The sequence below is a fragment of the Crinia signifera genome, chromosome 4, assembly GCF_055691185.1.
Source record: "Crinia signifera chromosome 4, ASM5569118v1, whole genome shotgun sequence".
In the NCBI taxonomy this organism is placed as follows: Eukaryota; Metazoa; Chordata; class Amphibia; order Anura; family Myobatrachidae; genus Crinia; species Crinia signifera.
The window spans coordinates 298,978,764-298,999,709 of record NC_139220.1 but is presented as its reverse complement, the minus strand read 5'-3'; the positions used below and the strand labels follow the sequence as shown (position 1 = coordinate 298,999,709).

The 20,946-nt window shown below is 44.2% G+C and overlaps 1 protein-coding gene across 1 annotated transcript; it reads right to left on the bottom strand.

Annotated features, from left to right (window-relative positions):
• Window positions 1–377: 377 nt before the first annotated feature.
• Window positions 378–16,827, bottom strand: LDLR (low density lipoprotein receptor). Its single transcript, XM_083185164.1, has 18 exons — window positions 16,598–16,827; window positions 9,880–10,002; window positions 9,655–9,777; window positions 8,843–9,220; window positions 8,452–8,574; window positions 7,282–7,404; window positions 7,047–7,166; window positions 6,401–6,526; window positions 6,102–6,273; window positions 5,759–5,986; window positions 5,543–5,661; window positions 5,290–5,429; window positions 4,811–4,952; window positions 4,387–4,539; window positions 4,010–4,279; window positions 3,728–3,802; window positions 2,428–2,588; window positions 378–1,776 (listed from the first exon to the last, which is right to left on the bottom strand). The coding sequence occupies exons 1-18, from the start codon at window positions 16,686–16,688 to the stop codon at window positions 1,741–1,743; spliced, it is 2,703 nt and encodes a 900-aa protein (XP_083041290.1). The 5' UTR covers window positions 16,689–16,827; the 3' UTR covers window positions 378–1,740.
• Window positions 16,828–20,946: the final 4,119 nt, after the last annotated feature.

Genomic DNA, 20,946 nt, shown 5'->3' with positions numbered 1-20,946 from the left:
CCTAATTTGGGGCCGTGGCCTATACTCGCGGCTCCCCCCACGCCCCCATTTTGCCGCTATGGGGGCATGACCCAGAGGCTCTGTGAGCCTCTAGCCATGCCCCCAGCCCCCTGGCTGCGGGAATGTTTATTCCCCGCTGCTTAGCAGCTGACAGGGGGGACTCCCAACAGCCCCCCCACACCGCGGGACACTGCCGCCCGCGGGTGGGACAGCGGGACAGGCCCATCGGGACTGTCCCGATAAAATCGGGACTGTTGGGAGGTATGGTTAAAGTGATCCTTTGAGTTTCCATAGTAACACAACAGCACAATAGCTAGAAAACCCAGAAAAGCGGCTAAACATACAATAAGAAAAACACAAGACTCAAAATATTTTTAGAAATAAATAAATTATATATTAAACTTTTCCCATTTATGATACAATCAATATGCATATGCAGAAAACAAATGTGTGCAAAACAACTGTACAAATATTCATATTTACACCCTTCACAACAACAAAACAAAAGCACTTTTTTTTTTTCTTCACAGGTTCAGGCAGGATGTTTTGATTTCAATACTGCAATTAAAGATTGGCTACTTTCTACGAAGCGAGACAAGGGAGACAGTAGTGGTGATTAGGATAAGGCCTTTTCGCGGTAGAGGTGATTAGGATAAGGCCTTTTCGCGGTAGAGAATAATCTCATATACAGCCAAGGTGGATATTTCAAGTATAGACAAAAAAAAGGAATTGCACCAGCTTTATATTAAGGCAGAGTGGTTAGCAACAGTGCGGCTGAGCATCCTCTGCCATTGTTCGTATGTAGGTAGCACAGTTAAAACAGTTTTTGTTCTCCTTGTATCCAGTAACAATAATTGAGAATTAAAGCTTAAGAAACAGCCAAACCTTCCAGATTACATGTTCAAAACATTGTTTCCACCGTCATGTCCTGTCGGATACTGGCAGGTGAGAAAAGCATCGCTAAACGATAATAAATGTAACAAAAACAGAATGTACAACACGTTTAAGACAATGAACAAAGTGCAGATGGAGGACGGGTTTTATAGAGAAACTAAGCATAAGAAGCAAATAGTGGTAGTAGACCAGGCACTTGTTGGTGATTTGTGGCCTTTTCTGGCTGGCTACATTGTAGCAGGAAGGCACAGCCTGATGCAACATGGCTGTTCGCTGACCCCAAGGTTGACCTCAAGGCAAGTACATCGGATGCCCTGAGACATTCCATCCACAATTCCGTACAAGCTCTCTGTGCTTCGCTCCTTATTCCTTATTGGAATTTCCATTTTAGTGTTTACGAATAACTTGTGCTTTTAAAACAAAACAAAAATAAACCCCAGAGGGATTGTCACATACAGTCCTTCACAGTCCTTCAATACATTTTTTTTTCCTTCACCTTCCAGTCTTTTCCCTGTCTCACACCACCCTCTTCTTTTTCCGGCCTTCTAACTTTCACAATGCCGAAAGAGGCGCGAGGGAGGTAAAAATGGCACAATATCAACAAAACAAGTATCTTCATAAATAAGTCAGTAATTCAGTGACTGCAGTCCCCGGGGCACCGTACAAAATGGACCGTTTGTTTAGTAGAGTTGGATAAACAAGACAAAAAGGATTCCAGGCGGTGCTGGATGGCCCTGTTGCTTGGATGGTATAAAATATGGTGTTTCTACTTTGGTTTAGCAGTCGTTGCCCCTGATATACTTGAGCAGCAGCGTTTGGTGATAGGCACAGGTGGTTAAGGTATATTCAAGCAACGTCATCGTCTAAGCTCACCATCTGTCTCTGTAAAGATAAGAAAGGATTGTCAGTTGGTGTTTAGTAGCAGCCTGCTCTAGAACGTTTACTAATACGGTACTAGAAGATGGGAAATATAAGACAACAATGACAGATACTGTATAAAGTTCTAAAGTTCCACTCTTCCCGAGCCAGACAGAATTTAATATAGGTTCTTAAAGTGAGGGCAAGACACGCAAATGAAAGTATCGTGTTATCAAATGGTGAAAGTAACACAACTTTAAACAGCTTAAATCCTCTGAAACCAATGGGGGACACTGGAGGTTTGGGGCATAGAGACTCGGATAGATAAGACGAAAAGTGGTGGTATTGCCCGTAGCAACCAGAGAAATGAGACCCAAGAATCGGATTGGTTGCTAAGCCAACAACAACACTTTTTATTATTACTTCTAGAACTAGCATCTATTGACAAAGAAAAACTGAACTCATAAAGTTATGGACAAGGATAGTACTCCTAGGTGTGAGTGGAGACCTGGAGGTTGTGAGGGGAACTCCAATCCAATAGACGCACCCTCTCATTTTCATCTTCAGGTTTCCCCTCTCCTTCAGTATATAATAAGCCTAATACAGTTACATTTAGGCCAAGGTATTTGGCATGTCACTTGGTCATACAATGCACATGAATAAGCTATATCTCACCGATGGATACGTGTATCCGTCCTGACTTCTGCAAATGTGGATCTCGTCATCTTCTGTCGTTTTCTGGTATACGGGATTGTCAAAGTGAATGGTGTTGGTGTTTTTTAGTCTCCAGTTTCTCCACAAAAAGAATCCCCCAAATGCACATAAGCAGATTACAACTGGGGAACAAAGACACAGATAGAGAAGATTACTACATTTATACTGCACTCTGAGGAGTCCGGTACATTTATACTGCACTCTGAGGAGTCAGGTACATTTATACTGCACTCTGAGGAGTCCGGTACATTTATACCGCACTCTGAGGAGTCCGGTACATTTATACAGCACTCTGAGGAGTCTGGTACATTTATACTGCACAGTGTGTAGTCTGGGACATTTATACTGCACTCTGAGGAGTCCGGTACATTTAAACTGCAAAGTGAGGAGTCTGGTACATTTATACTGCACTCTGAGGAGTCCACTACATTTATACTGCAGAGTGAGGAGTCCGGTACATTTATACTGCACTCTGAGAAGTCTGGTACATTTATACTGCACACTGAGGAGTCTGGGACATTTATACTGCACAGTGAGGAGTCTGGGACATTTATACTGCACAGTGTGGAGTCTGGGACATTTATACTGCACTCTGAGGAGTCTGGTACATTTAAACTGCACTCTGAGGAGTCCGGTACATTTATACTGCACAGTGAGGAGTCTGGGACATTTATACTGCACTCTGAGGAGTCCGGTACATTTATACTGCACTCTGAGCAGTCCGGGACATTTATACTGCACAGTGTGGAGTCTGGGACATTTATACTGCACTCTGAGGAGTCCGGTACATTTAAACTGCACTCTGAGGAGTCCGGTACATTTATACTGCACAGTGAGGAGTCCCGTACATTTATACTGCACTCTGAGGAGTCCGGTACATTTATACTGCACAGTGAGGAGTCTGGGACATTTATACTGCACTCTGAGTAAGTAAACAAATCAATACTAATAGATTTCTAGCAGGCAAGATTGGCGGTTTACTTCCTAACAGCACAGCGGAGTGCGGGGGTTTAGTTATATATAAGTAATATAAACAGCTACACAAACAATCCACATAAAGGCTTATCCCAGTGATGGCTAACCTTGAGACTCCAGCTGGTGTTGAACTACACATCCCAGCATGCTCGCATCAGTTTTAACATGGCCAAATAGTAAAACTGTAGCAGGGCATGCTGGGATGTGTAGTTCAACAACAGCTGAAGTGTCAAGGTTAGCCATCACTGGCTCATACAGTGAATAAAATTAAGGAGCAGACACTTACCAACAGGGATGACAGCATATAGAGCATTGGAATGGGACTGGGAATCTGCAGCCCCCAACTTCACCTCATTCCCATCTGTAACAGAGATAAGGGAGAATTCAGTAACGCGTCACCTGTCTCTACAATACGTTGTCACATGCAGACCATTTAAAACAGAAGACCTCTTTCTCCTTTCACTCTAAACATTAAGCTATAATAACGCATTGTTGTCTAATGCGCTGAACTACAGATCACAACATAATATGATGATCTGTGAGTGAGGCGGCTTGTAATGTAATGTACCTTGGTATGACTCTGTTGTAAGATCTGAAGTAGGATGATCAGGATCTCTCTTCTCACTCCGTGGAGTACTGGGCTTAGCGGCTGGCTGGCTTGTTGTAGGTGCACCGGTAGTTATGGGCCTTGGCGTCTGCTTTTCAGGTTTCACAGTCGAAGGCCTCTTCGGGGTGGTGAGAATTTTAGCAAGAATGGTGCTCCTGGGCGTTGTGACTGGAGAGCTTGTGGTAGTGGTGGGAGGTGAGGTGGACTGAGAGCCGTCAGGTGAAGTGTGTTCTGGAGGGACAACAGTGACATCATTTACAATCTGCATGAAGAAATTCCCCTGTGTCCTGCCACGCAGGCTTCTATGCAGCGAGGGTCCTGTATACAGGATAACTTACCCTTCACGCACGTTCTCCTGTCTTCTCCCATGTATTCTCCATCAGGGCACACACAAGTGTACTTAGGGGAGTTTGTGGTGATGTGTGGGGCTGGCAGGCACAAGTATTCACAACCTCCGTTCTCAATTTGTTGCGAAACGCACCAGTTTTCAGCTAAAAGGGAGAAAGAAAAACATTGAGGACTCATTAAAAATAGTCTGTTAGGCAGCAAACATTATTCTTGTTCTTTTAGGTGCCCTAGAATATACATACATTATATTTAATCTCCTAATGCAGACAGTACTGCATTAAGTAATGTCTACCTCTAAAAGCGAGTTCTCGGAGGGAGAAATCGTATATGAATTCCATTGAACCGCCAGGGAGCTTACCGGGCGGCAAGATCACTTGCTATATATTGGTATTCAGATACTATTGCAGCTCATACCTTCCGGCTGTCCCCGATTGTGGTACAAGACAATGTCTTCTGGAGACAAGAGATCTTCTGCTACCTTCCTGATATTTCCTCCAGTCAGTCTGTTGGCGCTGAAGATGGCTTCATTGTCAATATCGGTCCAGAACACAAGCTCCTTAAAATGAAAGAAAAATAAATGCATAAATAAGCCACAAATAAACAGAAGCGTAATCAAAGAATCATGACACCCAACTAAGGGCCTAATTCAGTTTATGCAATCCCCGTAGTTTCCCGAGTGTTGGGAAACTGTGCACATGCAGGGCCCATTCTGCGCATGTACGGTAGAGGTCCTGAGATCGCTGCACAGTTTAGTGAATGAATACAGAGTCTTAGTACTCCTGTTCATCTAATCGATTAGCTTTTTTTGCAATGGCTTATGGGATTTGCAAAAGGCAACCTGACCATGATGGGGAAATGTATCCTCCTACAGCCCAATGTCAATGTAGACTTACCTCAAAGATGGTGAGGCCAAATGGGTGCGATAAGTGATGCTCATCGGCAATGACCATCATCCTGTTATCTCCAGAAACACCGATGCTGGATAGGGTATGCAGCTTGGAGTCCACCCAGTACAACCTCTGACGAACCAGGTCTAAAATGTGACAATATGACATATTTTATAGCTAATGCAAACAAACATCTGTTCTTACACCAAGTTACTGTTGTATATTACTGTAGGTAAATGAAGGCGGATAAAATACGCACCTAGAGTGATACCGTTTGGCCATTCAATGTCGTCACTGACCACGGTTTGTCTGGCTGCTCCATTCAAGCCTCCCTTCTCGATTTTGGCGGGAAAGCCCCAGTCAGTCCAGTACATAAACCTGATATACACAGACAAGGGAGAAGTTAATCCCTAGAACTAGAGTCTATAATAGTATCATATTACAAGTTGTTAATGATCTTCTGCAGTTCCCTTACCCTTTTGTGGGATCCACCACAATATCACGTGGCTTTGCCAGGCCATCCTTGAAGAGCGTTTTTCGCTTGGACCCTGCGGTGTTTGCCACAGAAATGCTGCCATACGCAGAGTCTGTCCAGTAAATGTTGGCATGGACCCAATCCACCGCGATACCGTCTGGAGCTTGTATTTCATTCCCGATCACTGTCTCATGGTGAGAAAAGTTATGGGCCTTGTCCATCAAAGCGCTGAAGAGGAACAAAGACAAACACAACTGAAGCTTCTCATTTCTGCCACGGGAACCTTCAGACCCAACGTCAGGGAACTAATGCTGGTGTGACCCAGCGGACACCCCTTAATTACCTGTAAATCTTCTTCTGTGTCAGGTCGGACCAGTAGATCTTATTGCTGGCGATCTCCATGTCCAAAGCCACCACATTCTTCAGACGGGGGATGAAACTTGTGTACTCGCTCCGGTCTAGAGACATCTTCCTCACCTCATGGCGGTTAGTGAACAAAAGGTAAGCCACTGTCCCTATAACATACAAAGCCAGCGATAAGACAACCTTAGAAAACAGGCATCATAAATGAAAGTGTACGCTGTCACGAATGCATGTGTTGAATATGTAAAAGGTTAAAAGGTGTTCTCATATTGTACTGACCGATGCTCTTGCAGGTTCTGGTTACAGGATCCATTTGGTAACCCTCGTTGCATTCACATTTGTAGCCTCCTTCCAAGTTAATGCAGATTTGGCTGCAGGTGGTAGGTTCCTCACATTCATTAATATCTGAGGGTGAAGCAATGGAGAATAATGAATGACGCTGTGAAATAATGCAGGAAATACACTAGCTCACGGTTTCCCATAATCTGCCATTACAGTCCAGGTTTTAAGGATATCTATGCTTGAGTCCGCATAGTTAAATCTAAGAGACTGAGGGCCAGATGTACGAAACCTCAAATGGTGATAAAGTGGAGAGTGAAACATCCAGCCAATCAGTTCCATGTTGAAAAATGGCAGGTAGTAGCTGATTGGCTGGTTGTTTTTCACTCTCCGCTGTATCGCTTTTTGAAGCTTGATACATCTGGCCCTGAGAAACAAATGAAGTCACCTGTGCTCAGGCATGGCTACTCTGTCACTGGTTGGTGTTTGTATGTATATTAAACGGAACATACATAGTGTTAAAATAAAAACAAATTAATGAAAAGACTTTTGTGGGTTGTGGTCAAAGTGGACTTTCTGTAATTAAAGCATTTGATTTTCTTTAAGATGATAAGTAGTGCTTCAGACAGACGTGACGGCAAGTTACCTTCACATTTCTTTCCTCCCACCAGGCGGTAGCCCTCTGGGCATAAGCACTCATAGCCGATCTTAAGGTCATTGCAGGTGTGGGAGCAGCCCCCGTTGTTTCTCAGGCACTCGTTTTCACCTGAAGAGAAGGAGACAATCATGTTTGTAAGTACAGAAGAAACCAGAGGAGAAGCTGCAGAAGATGGGACTTCCCTGATCTGCCGGGGGCGCGCATAAACATTTGGTCCACTCACCACACTCCTTAATCGGTTCGTCCGTCCAGTCTCTGCAATCTCTGACTTTGTTACACACTTTATCCATGCTGATACATTCCCCACTGTGACACTTGAATTTGTTGGGACCTTCACATTTTGTCACTGATTAAAGAAAAGACAACACAATGAAGACAATGAGCCTCATTCATTACACCAAGAGGCCTGCGTTCAACATATGCAGACAACCTGTCTGGCTACATAGATTGGAAGTAAATCCTGCTCCATAAACTAGTTAGTGTGTGGACTCTTAAAGCCCTTACTGCAATGGGTTCACACAATCCTGAGCTCTGCAACTTGCTTTACTTGGGCTAAGTTCCATGACATCTTAGCTTGGGTTGGGATCATTTGGTCTATTGCATTATGGTAGAAAGTCATTAGGTCGAATCCATTAGGTCGACATGCTAAAAGGTCGACATGATTCTAGGTCGACATGGGAAAAGCTCGACATGATTCTAGGTCGAAAGGTCATTAGTTCGACAGGTCATTAGTTCGACAAGGTCATTAGTTCGACATTGTCTATGTCGACATTCACAAGGTCGACATGGGGTTTTTCACTGTTTTTTTACCTGAATGTCAACACAGTCGACATGGACACAGTTTAAAGTGCACTGCATCCCCTCGCATCGCTCGCTATGCGTCGGGCACGGTGCCTCGCTACGCTCGGCACACTATTTTATTCTCCCACCACGCCCTAGTGGATGGTAGGGCATGAAATACCGCCTGTCGGCACATGTTGGCTCAAAAAACAGTGAATGTCGACATAGACAATGTCGAACTAATGACCTTGTCGAACTAATGACCTTTCGAACTAGAATCATGTCAACCTTTTCCCATGTCGACCTAGAGTCATGTCGACCTTTTAGCATGTCGACCTAATGGATTCGACCTAATGACTTTCTACCATAATGCAGTAGACCAAATGACCGCATCCCCTTAGCTTATATGAAAATACTAGAATGATGCAAATTATTCCATGTTTGATCTGCATTCCTACTCTCCCAGGATCTCCTCATCTCCCATCATTAAAACCATTCCCGTTATCTGCTATATAAAATAATTCCATACAGTACTGCAATGAAGAGCAATTACTGTTTACCTCCCGCCCATCTCTTCCAGTTATATGTATATTTAGTCACGTATAACACTCACCATTTACACATCCAATCTCATCGCTCAGGTCTTCGCAGTCGTATTCTTTGTCGCACTGACGGCTGCCATGAATGCACTTCCCGTCATTACACTGGAACTCATCCGGCCGGCAAGTGTGTTTTTCTGTTATGAAAATCAGATGGGAAAAAAATAAGCTTCCGACATCTCACTGTGGAAGTAAATGTATGAAGCTTGGAGAAATGGTATCTATTCCCCAATGTTATGTATAACGTATATATATCATGTATGTATGAAGAACAGTATGTGCAAGGTGATATTGCTCCAGCCAATCAGCTCCTAACTTTCAATTTACATATTGGAGCCGATTGGCTGGTACTTTGTCCCTATGTGCCTCCAGTTACCCAGCGCATACTACTCGTGAGTTACGTACCACAGTCCTTTTCATCAGACTTGTCCTTGCAGTCAAAGCTTCCGTCACAGTGCCAACTCATGTGTATGCATTCGCCGCTGCCACAGTGGAACTCCAGAGAGGAGCAGGGTTTGTCTGTCTTTATTGGCTCCTTCCCATCACAGTTCTCCTCATCAGATCCATCCTCACAATCAGGATCGCCATCACAGGTCCAGAGTTCAGGGATACAGGCGGTAGAGTTCTTGCAATTGAAATATTTGGGGTTGCAGGTGGGTGTCGGGCAAGAGTCTTCATCGCTGCCATCATCGCAATCATGTTCGCCATCGCAGAGATAGGCAAGAGAGATACACATGCCGCTGCGGCACTGAAACTGGTCATCGAAAGCGCAGGGCTTGGCAGCTAGACAGGAAAGTGGGCAAATTACTTATGATGTGCAGATAAAATACACAGATCTATATGTCCTCTGTGTGCCTCAATGTTACTTGTTCCTGGTGATACCATTAACTGTATTCTCATGGCTAACAGATTCCGCACACAAACACACAAATGAGGCGACCGGGCAGAACCATGTCGCATTGCAGAGAGTTAGATTTGGGTGGGGTGTGTTCAAAGGGAAATCTAAAATTGCCGTTTAAAAATAAAGCTGTGTTACATTTGTGGTCTACATGCACAAGCCGCCAGTATTTAACCCGCACAGAAAATATATAAATGTATTTTCTCCCCTTGCTTTACTCCCCTTGGTTTTGCGATATGCCTCTTGATGTACCTAATTCTGGGGCAAATCTACCTGTGACTATGGTGATGCGTGAATGCAGCATGTATGCGATACGTACCACAGTCCTTCTCATCGGACCCGTTCTCGCAGTCCTCTTGCTGATCACATTTCCATGAGTTGGGAATACACCGGTTTGTCCGGCCACCGCAGCTAAACTGGTCAGGGCTGCATGTTCTGGAGACTGAGAGGAGAGCAGCGCCATATTAGAGGTAGGCTTACACATTTTGCAGACGTTGTTTCCGCACTTTTTTATGGTGATCATTCACCCAGTACAAGAACTTACTGCAGGTCTCATAAAACTCGTCAGAGCCATCTCGGCATTCCTCATTGCCGTCACAGATCCACTTGTACGGGATGCATTTTCCATCACCACATTGGAACTCACTTCTGGCACACTTGGTATTCCCTAAAATGAAGGGGAAAAAAGCAATTAATGGAGATGAAAAGTATTAACATAACTATTAGATTCAATTAGCTAATTTTTATCAGAATAACCACACTCTCAGTGTTTATATACATGATGCAAAAATAAGACATGCAATTCCATATATCATAAAGATGGTTATGTCCATATGAGGTTATAATCTAGGAGGAGTGAGGGACAAATAATACACAATAGTGTTCATTCTAGCACCCGCCATATTTGAAAACCCATGCAGTTCCTCTTACCTTACTGGGGTGTCACTGTCTGCTGTGGTGTTTCTAGCACAGGTCTGGTTTGCATATCAGAGGTGATATACAGACCACACTGTGCTAGAAGCACTACAGCAGACAGCGACACCCCAGGCAGGGAAGAGGAACTGCATGGGTTTTCAAATATGGCGGGTGCTAGAATGAACACTACACAAGATAGTGGAATAACAAGTGTGTGTGGCTATTGCAAGACAGAATAATCACTAGCCAGCCACTGGTATTTCAGTGCAGCTAATGTCGGTGCAGAACGGTTGTAAGCAGGAGACACAGAACACCGTAGAGAACACAAACTATACATTGAAGACATGTTTAGCCAATCAGCTACCGACATCCGTAATAACTGAACCTCCTTCCTGTTCAGTTTCTGGAGAACACAATTACGCTCGATCTAGATGTTGGGTTAGTAGTAGGAGAGCCAAGAGTCCATGCTGCACCCAAATCCTTCTATTGTATGGAGAGTGATACAGTGTTCATGTCCACTGTGTCGACATTTGGGACAAAAAACTTGGAAAACCTATGTCGACATTCCCCAATGTTATAAGGTGTCTGATGCAGAACTAAATCCAATCTTGGTGCACTAGTAGTCCAGTTATAGAATGTGATTCCTCACCTACGTTCCTTCTGTCAGTATTTATGTTCCGCGCAACGTTTGATGGATTATTCAAATACGACAGCTGAGGAAGCCATATATCTTGATAAGGAAATAGCCTAAGGAGGCGAGTGTGATGTCTGCAGCCATTCCTGTGCAGGACAGGTGTGCAATAAATGTCTTATATGTTTCCCTCTGTTTTAAACATACAAATATTCGCTGCGGCCAACCCCGTCATAGTAATCATCCCTACTGTATCTCTATCTGGAAGAGATGAGCAGAACCGAGTTATGGAAATAGCAACATCAAGTCCGTGAGTATTTAGTGCATCATTACCGGCTTCTATTACACTCTCAGCTACTAATATGCAGCTGGTGTGAATATTTCAGAGCGTGAAGCAAAAGTACAAATATTAACTTCACTAAGGTGCGGCTGATATTTCACATATCACTACAATACAGTAAGCCTGGTCTAATCCAGCCTCACGTGGGCGATGACAAGTTGGGAGCAGAGGTGAATGCAAGCCAACCTTCTGTCACCTGACAGCGAAACTTGCTATTCTGGACTGAACAGGAGAAATGTCTTACTTTATACTCAGAATACTTTCCAGGAGGGGAGGTCACAGCATTACTGAGGTGCAGGAACATAAATGACGTTAGAGTTGCCTTACTGTCACTGAAGGGTTTACAGTATGTCCATTTACCTGCACATAAATGTGCACGCATAGAGCTTGTGTAACATCCGGGTGCTATAGGACATCTTATGAAATGTTGGCAACGATGTTATATAGGACAAAGACAAATAACTTAAAAGAAAAGTCATTTTAAGGATCTTCCTAACTGTACAACATGCTGACTATGAGTAGATACTGACACAGAGACTTATTATGGACCTTGTCGGTAAAAGAGGGGCCTGGAAAGCCACTTTTAGAACACGATGTTGGCACAGTATAACATTTCAACGCCCACTGTTGCAACAGCGCATGCAGAGCCACGTTTGGCTTACATATTAACCGCACAGCACTACAAGCACCCACATGTGAACCTTATCCTAATTTATATCAAAGAGATGTTCTGGAAAGTGAGCCGCAAGCAAATGTTTAAGCCAGGGAACAAAACCGTCACCAAGCAACGTATTCAATAATGCTCCAGGTTCTGATAGAATCTTCAGATCATAAAGATGCTTTAGTGATGTAAAAATGAAATAAAAAATAAAGTTTCAGAAAAACATTCTGATCCCTTTGGCCGTACGCTGTACTTTCTGCGCGGGTAAAGTACGCAATCACTTTTACATTGTTTTTACGGGACAATAAATTGGTTGACTGGTGTTGAGTGGAAAGAGAATTTCCTCGGCACGTGTCCTACATCAGGACGATTACTCTGCACACCGAGCACCAACAATGGCCGCCACTAGAAACCTAACAAACCTGAGTTTCGCATTTCAACCTGCCTTTATTGTATCTAATATAACAATTGCCACAAGCTTTCCATTCATTGAACATGGCAAAGTGTTAAAATAAAAGGCACGTGCTGCTGCAAATGTGATATCTGCTCACCCGCTATTTGGGCAGTTAAGGCTCATACACACTTGGCGACGTTGAGCTGAAAGCAACTCAGTCTGATGCAGCCGCCATTTGTCCGCTGGCCATACCAGCCGACTAAACGCCTTTCCATGGTGTGATCATCGCTGTCCATACACGCTGGGCAAAACCGCCCAGTGTGTATGGACCCTAACTTGGCCTCACATATTGCTGAAACTGTTCAGTTTCTTTCATAACCAAGGAATCTTGGATACTACGTGCAGGGGAGATTACTCTAAAATTCCAAGTCACAAATTAGTGGTACTTTACACAGTGGTTACAATGATACTTTATTCAGCGGTTACAAGAATAACACTGTTTAGAGAAGTCTTGAAATGTAACAACATGAAAGTGCTGACATTTCAAATGCATGTTTAATTTTAGGCTACGGAATTGCTAATTATCGCAAGTGGAGCCCCCCCCCCCCCCCCCCCCTCCCCCCCACGTACATGATCGCAGGGGACGGCATACACACACTTGTGATTTTGCTGACACTTCCGTTACCAGCCCCAAACAGTCACTTCCTGACAATCACTCTGTAATGGAATCCTTACTGTGAGCAGCACTGCGAATGCAGTCTGGCGATAATCGATTAGTTGCATGCACATGGGCATTGCATACAAACATGAATGATGCACTTAATACAGAAGGATTTCTCACCTTTTTTATTATTATTTTTACACACAATGTAGGTGCAGTAACTACAAGTTTTGACACCAGCAAATGCTTAGCAGGTTTCTCTAAAGTACAGCCACACCAAGGCTGCACAGGGCGTGGTTCCCTAGAACGTCCGCGTAGACATCCTGCCTTGTGAACTGCTGCTCCACAGCTCTCCTCCATTATAGAGCAATGAAGAGGAGTGTCTTGGCTCATATACTGATCAATACTGCTTAACTGGGGCAACTTTTTGTAATAATTATATATAGATACAGTTTTTGAGGAAATGGATGTAAAGAAACTGGTTTAAGAAAGAACTTTCCACTCAATGGAAAATATTCTCTAAGCTTCAAAAGTGATAAAATAGAGAGTGATAAACAGCCAGCCAATCAGCTCCTGCCTGACATTTTTCAAACACAGTCTGTGACGTGGCAGGTAGGAGCTGATTGGCTGGCTGTTTATCACTCTCCATTTTATCACTTTTGAAGCTTAGAGAATCTGGCCCAATGTAAGAAACAGGAGCTTGGGGTGGGAATAACTCATACTTGCCTACCCTCCCGGAATGGCCGGGAGGGTCTCGCAAATCGGGTCCCCCTCCCGCCCCCCCAGGCAGGTGGGCAAGACTCCCACATTTTCCCCACAGCCCCTGCTCCCCGCGGTATAAAACTAGGAATTTTGCGGGTCCGCTGGGAGGGGGCGAGGCTAAAATGACAAGATTTGCGTCATTTTAGCCCCTCTCCCACATCCACCGACCCGCAAATTGATGCGGCTGTCTGTCATGGGGGCGGGGCTTGGTGACATCAACCTCACCCCGCCCCCAAAACAAAGCCTCTTCCCGACCCACTTTCACTCCTCTCCGGGCTTCTCCCTGATAGGAGTTTAAATAAGTTGGCATGTATTGAATAACTCGTGCTCAGTTTCGCACTTCTAACCGCTGCAAGCACAATATATAAGCAAATAAATTGTCTCAGCAAATATTATTTATATGAACACCATCTCTTCTCTGTAGTATTCTTTGCTGAGTGAGTCACGGGAAATTTTAAGGCAGCAATTCTTTTCTTTTCCAGTGTGATTGGGGGTTTCCCCGGCCTACAGGGTTTTTATTTTTTTTTACTGCAAAATTCCTATGAGGAACATGGGGCCTTATACACTACTCATTGTGGATGTGATCAGTAGTGGATTCCTGATAATCGGGACACTGCTCATGTACACATTCTGCTCCAGCAACCAGGGGGAGGGATGGGGGAGGCCGGTATTGGCGACGCCAAGGACTGTGTCAGATTTCTTAGCAGCACAAGTCGCAAGCCACCCTGTGACAATCAGCCTGAGTACATCACTGATGACCATAGCGACCGATGATCGCTAAGTTTGATCTCAGCCTGCGATCGCAAATGCAGCAAGGAGGTGTGTGTATACACTTCCTGCTGCATTTGTATTGTTTGGATTGCATTTGTAAATCTGCCTGAGAACAGCTTGATTTACCCAAATGCAATCCATACTGAAGGAGGGCCAGAATATGTAGAACAGGTGTGGTTTATCTCACAGACAATGTCTAGGTCGGCAGTCATGTCAACAGCAAAAGGTCGACAAAATATCGACATACACAAGGTCGACATTGGAAACATCGAGGTGAGTTTTTCACAATTTTGGGTATCAAAATTGATACCTGAGTATGTGGACCCCAATTAGTGTCCCGTGTATGGAGGAAAGCCAGTTTATGGATGGCCTTTGATGGTTCGTTTGCCACTAATGAATCAAAGGTTTTACCAATGATGGTGTGGGAATTGATGGTTCTGTGCCAGTGGGTCAGTGGGGTTTAACCAATGCGTGTTTAAACTATTGTTCTCACACAAGTGTTATTACTAACACTACCCAACACGGCAAAAGCTTAATTTACACTGATTGGGGCAGATGTAACAAGCATGGAGAGTTAGATTTGGGTGGGGTGTGTTGAAACTGAAATCTAAATTGCAGTGTAAAAATAAAGCAGCCAGTATTTACCTTGCACATAAATAAAATAACTCACACAAATCTAACTCTCTCTGCACATGTTACATCTGCCACACCTGCAGTGCACATGGTTTTGACCATTTTGAGAACAAATTTGTACTGCGATCAGATCTGAATAAGGACCATAGTCCCACAATGCCAGGTGCCCTCCACACCTTTGATTCCCAACTCTGGTCCTCAAGTACCCCCAACAGTGCATGTTTTTCAGGTCTCCACACAGAATCACAAGAGCTATAATTAGCTCCACCTGTGGATCTTTTAAAATGTGTCTGAATAATGAGTGCACCTGCTAGGTGACCTGGAAAACGTGCACTGCTGGGGGTACTTGAGGACCAGGGTTGGGAACCACTGCCTTACACTATAGGTGGAGGTACCAACAGAACTTCACACATCTGATGAGACCTTGCAGGATAGAAGGGATACACACTGAATATCGATGTTTAACATCGACATTGTGAGAGATAAAAGTACCAACCACTCAGTCAGCTCCTGTCATTGATTAATACGATCTCTCCCCAAGCTTTGATAAATAGGGGCACAAGGAGCGGCCCGGGGATGCTACGTCGCTTATCAGCCGCACACATGGCCCCACCACACCCTTGGCTCATCCTAACACACGGGTAGACCAAGAGGCAGAGCCGGTGTCACTCTGCGCCGCCTATCTCCCTCCCCTCAGCAATGGGCGGGAAAAGGGCCAATGCGTCTCCGACTCTCCGGATAAGGCACGGGACGTCACAGCCCACCCTGGCCACGCCTCCTTGTTTCCCTATTGGCCTGGAGGGCGGAGGCTCGCGATCGGCAGATTTTACGTCGCCCAATGGGATTCCTCGCAGCGGCTGCCCATTCATGACCTCACAACGGAGGTGGGCGCGGCCTGACAGGGAATGTCTCCCGTGTGTGACAGGAACAGAAGAAGCCGGTTGTAAATGTCAGTGGCCGCGATGCCGATGCTGCTGCGGACCACGGTCACAGATGCCAGTGGCCAGCCACTGCTACCCATGACCACAGAACACCCCATTAGTACCTTAAACACTGTCTGTGTGACCTGTCGGTAGGGTAACTGTGAACCTGCCCCCCTTATTACCTCACACGCCCCCTGATGCATTATTAAAGCGGTTATCTGAGGTAAAAGCAGCCCCCCCTCCCCCTTCCAGTAATATCACAGACTATCATGATCAGACCCCACCTCAAAATAGTAGTAACAGCCACACAGCTGGTATAGAACTACAAGTCCCACTACTACTGCCCACCACAGAGCAGAGCACATGCACCCTAATAATATAACGGTTCACACTTGGACATGCCACAATACTCCTGTAATGATAACTCAGAACAATCAATGTATACACTGCATTACAGCCGCACACATCAAAATAAATCTCCCCCCCCTCCCCCCGAATAAATGTCCCGTCTCAGACTAAATACCCCCTCCATGCAGTGGCCACCTACTGAGTACCCTGGTCATGCACTTACCTGAGAGAGCAGTCCTGAGGTGTATGAGAAGCAGCAGCAAGGCAATGAATGCAGACAGCCCAGATGGTCCCATGCTGGTAGTGATGTGCATACAATCCTCTATGAATAGGAGTATATATATCTATATACTACAGTATGCAGCTCCCCTGTCCTGTGCAGTGTAGTGCAAGGGGATGCTAGCTCTACTGGTTCAGGTTGCAAAGTGTTTGGGGTAGTCCCCCTGTGTGCATTTCAATTCATTCCTTTTTTTTTTTTTTTACATACTAGTAGGCTGGGACTAAAAGTGGTGTGATTTTTAAAATATGGCTTAGTACATCCCAGCAGAGGAGGAGTCTAGCAACGCATGATATGACATCGGCAGTTCACTCCTTGGCTGTAATGCAAACCTTACCACACACAGACTGATGGGGGCTGACACTACTGATACACTGACTCATTTCCTATAGGTGCTCATCAGAGTCAGGCACTCCCCTCCCTGGCATACCTCAGATGCCTTCACATACACACGGAGGGGGGTAGGGGGGGGGATTCGGGATATATGACAAAATAATGCATACAGAGATCCGTGCAGAATCATTTACAGGAAGGGGGATATTTATAGATAGATAAATAGATATTAAATACTTCAGTTTTTTTAAGTTACAGAACTGCTCATCATCGCAAGTGAAGCTGCCACCCAAGAAATAAGACAGACGCAGACCAGAGCTATCGTGGTCCTCCACAGTTGCGTACTCATACGCAGCACCAATGCAATAATGATTTACATCAATGGCAGGTATTCAATGCCGGTGCGAGCGGCCGGCGAGGGGGTTAAACTGCCAGGATCACAGAAAACCAGTGATCCTCGCAGTTTAACCCCCGCACCGGCCGCTCGCACTATGCAACGTTCCGGGGGAATCCTCGCCGTCACAGAACGGCGAGGATTCCCCTAAACTGCGAGAGCCGCGGCTAGTGCAGCAAACTCGCTGTAATTAGCCTTGATTCTCGCAGTTTTTGGAGGCATATACGCAAATTCCCCCTCGCTCAAAAAACGGAGCGAGGGGGAATTTGCGTATGAGGGGGGTCAGTTGAATACTGACAGGGTGAGCGGTGACTGCGAGCAAAAAGTCCTGCTCGCAGTCACCGCTCGCCCACGGCATTGAATATATGCCATTGTATCACAGTATCATTCTACTTGCAATACATAAGCTGCGAGGCTACATATCGATTGCGGCTAAACACGGTGTGATTTTGACTAACTTGCTATCAACTTTGACTATATATTCAAAATCAATAGCCAAAATCGCACCATGTGTACACACCCTTAGAACAGTCAGATGCATACATTATGGCCCTTATTCTGGTTCACTTGCAAAGGCAAATTCCGGTACTTATGTATTATCTGGGCTCCCATGTTAAATGCACCCCATTTTTTTCATACCCCTACTATCCAACTACTCATGGAGTTGATTTTATATAGTGTGGCGAGCGCAGCGAGCCACTGTGCCCGAAGCGTGGCGAGCGGACGCGGTCTCATAAGAAAAACGGAAGCCCAGATATTACATAAGTACCACACTGCAATATAGATCTCACTTTGAAGCATAACCCCACTCAAATATAATTCTCTCTGCGCATGTTGCATCTGCGCCACCTGCTGTGCATATGATTTTGTCCATTTGAGAAGGCATTTGCCTTTATGAGTGAACCAGAATAAGGGCCTGGGTTTTTGCACTTCATAGTTATTTATATATAACCTGCCCCAGGTAGTACACTAACAACACTTTTGCTTCCCTACATCTCAGCTGCATTGTGTATTGAGAATTGTGCTGCTATACCTGTGCTCTGTTGTAGTTTCTCAGTTACTGTTATGTTTAGTTCTGTGTACCCGTATTGTTCTAATGTGTGCTGCATGTACGGCGCTGCCAACCACTTGTGGGGCCTTATAAATAAAATATAACAACATTTATTATATCTATCTAAATGGTTAAGTCTGCATTTTCAGTTGCCACCTTGTTTTGTTCATTTTCTCTGTAAAATAGATTATTAAATCAGATTCTAGCTTTTATCCGAGTCTAGAAGGCGCTAGATAATTAATAAACAGAACTTGATTGGTTGCTAGGGGCAACATCTCTCAATTCTAAAAACTCACGCTTTGCTAAATTCAACCCCTTGTGTCATCTGATAAATTAAAGTGAATTGAAATAATTATCCTTATTGATAGAGCAGAAAAGGAAATTGCAATCTTGTCACTAAGGCTGCAGTAATATATAACCTGGCATTGAGATGTATCAAACCTTGGAGAGAGGCTAAATGGAGACAAGTAATATACCAACCAGGTATCTCCTGTCATTTTTCAAACACAGCCTGGTACATGGCAGCTAGCAGCTGATTGGCTGTTACTTTATCTCTCTTCAAGGCGTATTACAAATCCCCATTGTCATATACAGTATGCAAACCTCCCAACATTGTAAGGTCCCAGGTTGGGATTCTTGTGCGGGCTGCCGTGTGTGGGCACAAAAAGAGGCGTGGCTTTGTGGAATGTCCGGGAATGTGAAAAGACGCGCCCCCAAATGACACTGTGAGGGCATGTTCTCATAAAAGAGCATATAGTCAAACAGTGGCGTTCGCTTGGCTGACGGACGGCGTTTAAGTGCTCATAACCGGCTGCTAACTGAGCCAACCTGAAACAGGCTCTATATACTGTATGTACTGCATATTTCCTCTCTTCTGCAATAAAACAGAGTATGCAAATGCTCTTTATTAGCCCTAAGCACCCCCCACTGATTAAAAGAATGAGCACTTCCCTGATTGGTTGTTAGGGGTATTTGTTATCTCAATACAGATTAATTGTTTACAATCTAGAAGCATAAAGGATAATAAACAAATTGTAACACAATTGTTAAAATACATTAGCTTACATCACCAGAAAGAGTTGTAAAGGATGTAGTAGTAAAACAAAAGTTTTAATCTTTCAGTTCAGAGCTTTTATATATAGATATTGATATAGAAGAGGAAGATAAACCTCAGGAAGAGACAAGACCGTCTTAGTGAACTTGAACTTTCAATTCATGCATCTGTGTTTATCAGTTCCCTATTATCTGCTGTACTGTATGCAAACAGAACATACAGGTAGGAGGACTTTGACATCAACTGAGCTGAAATGAGTGCATAATACAAATATTACCATTTGTCATCACCACAGAAGCCTGCGTCTGATTAGTAATAATCTACAGATGTTGTTGTTAGTGATACCAAGATGGACGTTTGCGTTATGCTGGCCACACATCAACTTTCCTCCAACCATCCAACTAGTTGCTTAGATGTAGAATAAAAATGTGGTACTGGAAGGGAGCAAAGGACAATCAGAAATGAGCTCACAAACCCAGGAAAATGGAGAAAAACATTCAGTCAAATTGTTTAAATCAAACAGGTTGAACTACAGTACCGTGTCTGAGGGACAGTTTTTGTCCTTTTTCAGATTTTGGGAGCAAATTTCTGAAGTAAGTTTTGCTCCCATCCATACCTTCCATACCACTCATCTGCACCATTTCTTAGCACTTTAGCAAGTATAGTATCTCTTACTAAAGGTGCCCATACACAGTACAAATGTTATTTGCGATGAGATGGCGCTCCCTTCACACATCTCAACGCACAGCTCAAAAAGTATGTGCTACTTTTTGTACTAGATCTCATCTCATCTCATTGCATTGCAAAACCTATGCAATGTGATGAAATGTGATATTGTATACATACATTGTATATATCTGCCATCAAATTCTATGTTTCTATGTTTTTATTTTACAATATTGTATACAATAATTGTACCGTGTATGGGCACCTTAACTGCTTTGGGGCTATCTACATTTGGATTTAAGTCATTTGAAAAGATTCCTCTCAGATGTAGCAGTACTCACCCACGCTTCTAGGTGCCATGTTCACAATCTCTTTTTCACAATCTCTCCATATATGGATCTAGACACGCCCCTTGGGTGGAGCATGACATGCCGGCGCTTTACAAAATTCTATTTCCAATTATCTCCCTGAAACTAGTTTTCAAAAGAAGGCAATTATGATGTATCTATGGGCCAAATGTATTAAGCCTTAACAAGTGATAAAGTAGAGGGTGATCCAGAGTGATAAAGGACCAGCAAATCAGATCCTAAATGGCATTATTCAAACCCAGACTGGAGAATGGCAGTTTGGAGCTGATTGGCACATCGTTATAGCTTTGGACCCTACACATGGAGCGATTTGGGGTCATCTTTTACGTGATCTGGTCAGATCGCTTGTAAAATGACCCAAGATCGCTCCTTGTGTGGGCCCCATAAGAGCCGGTCAGTCATGAAGTTCCACTCTAGACATGAGATGAA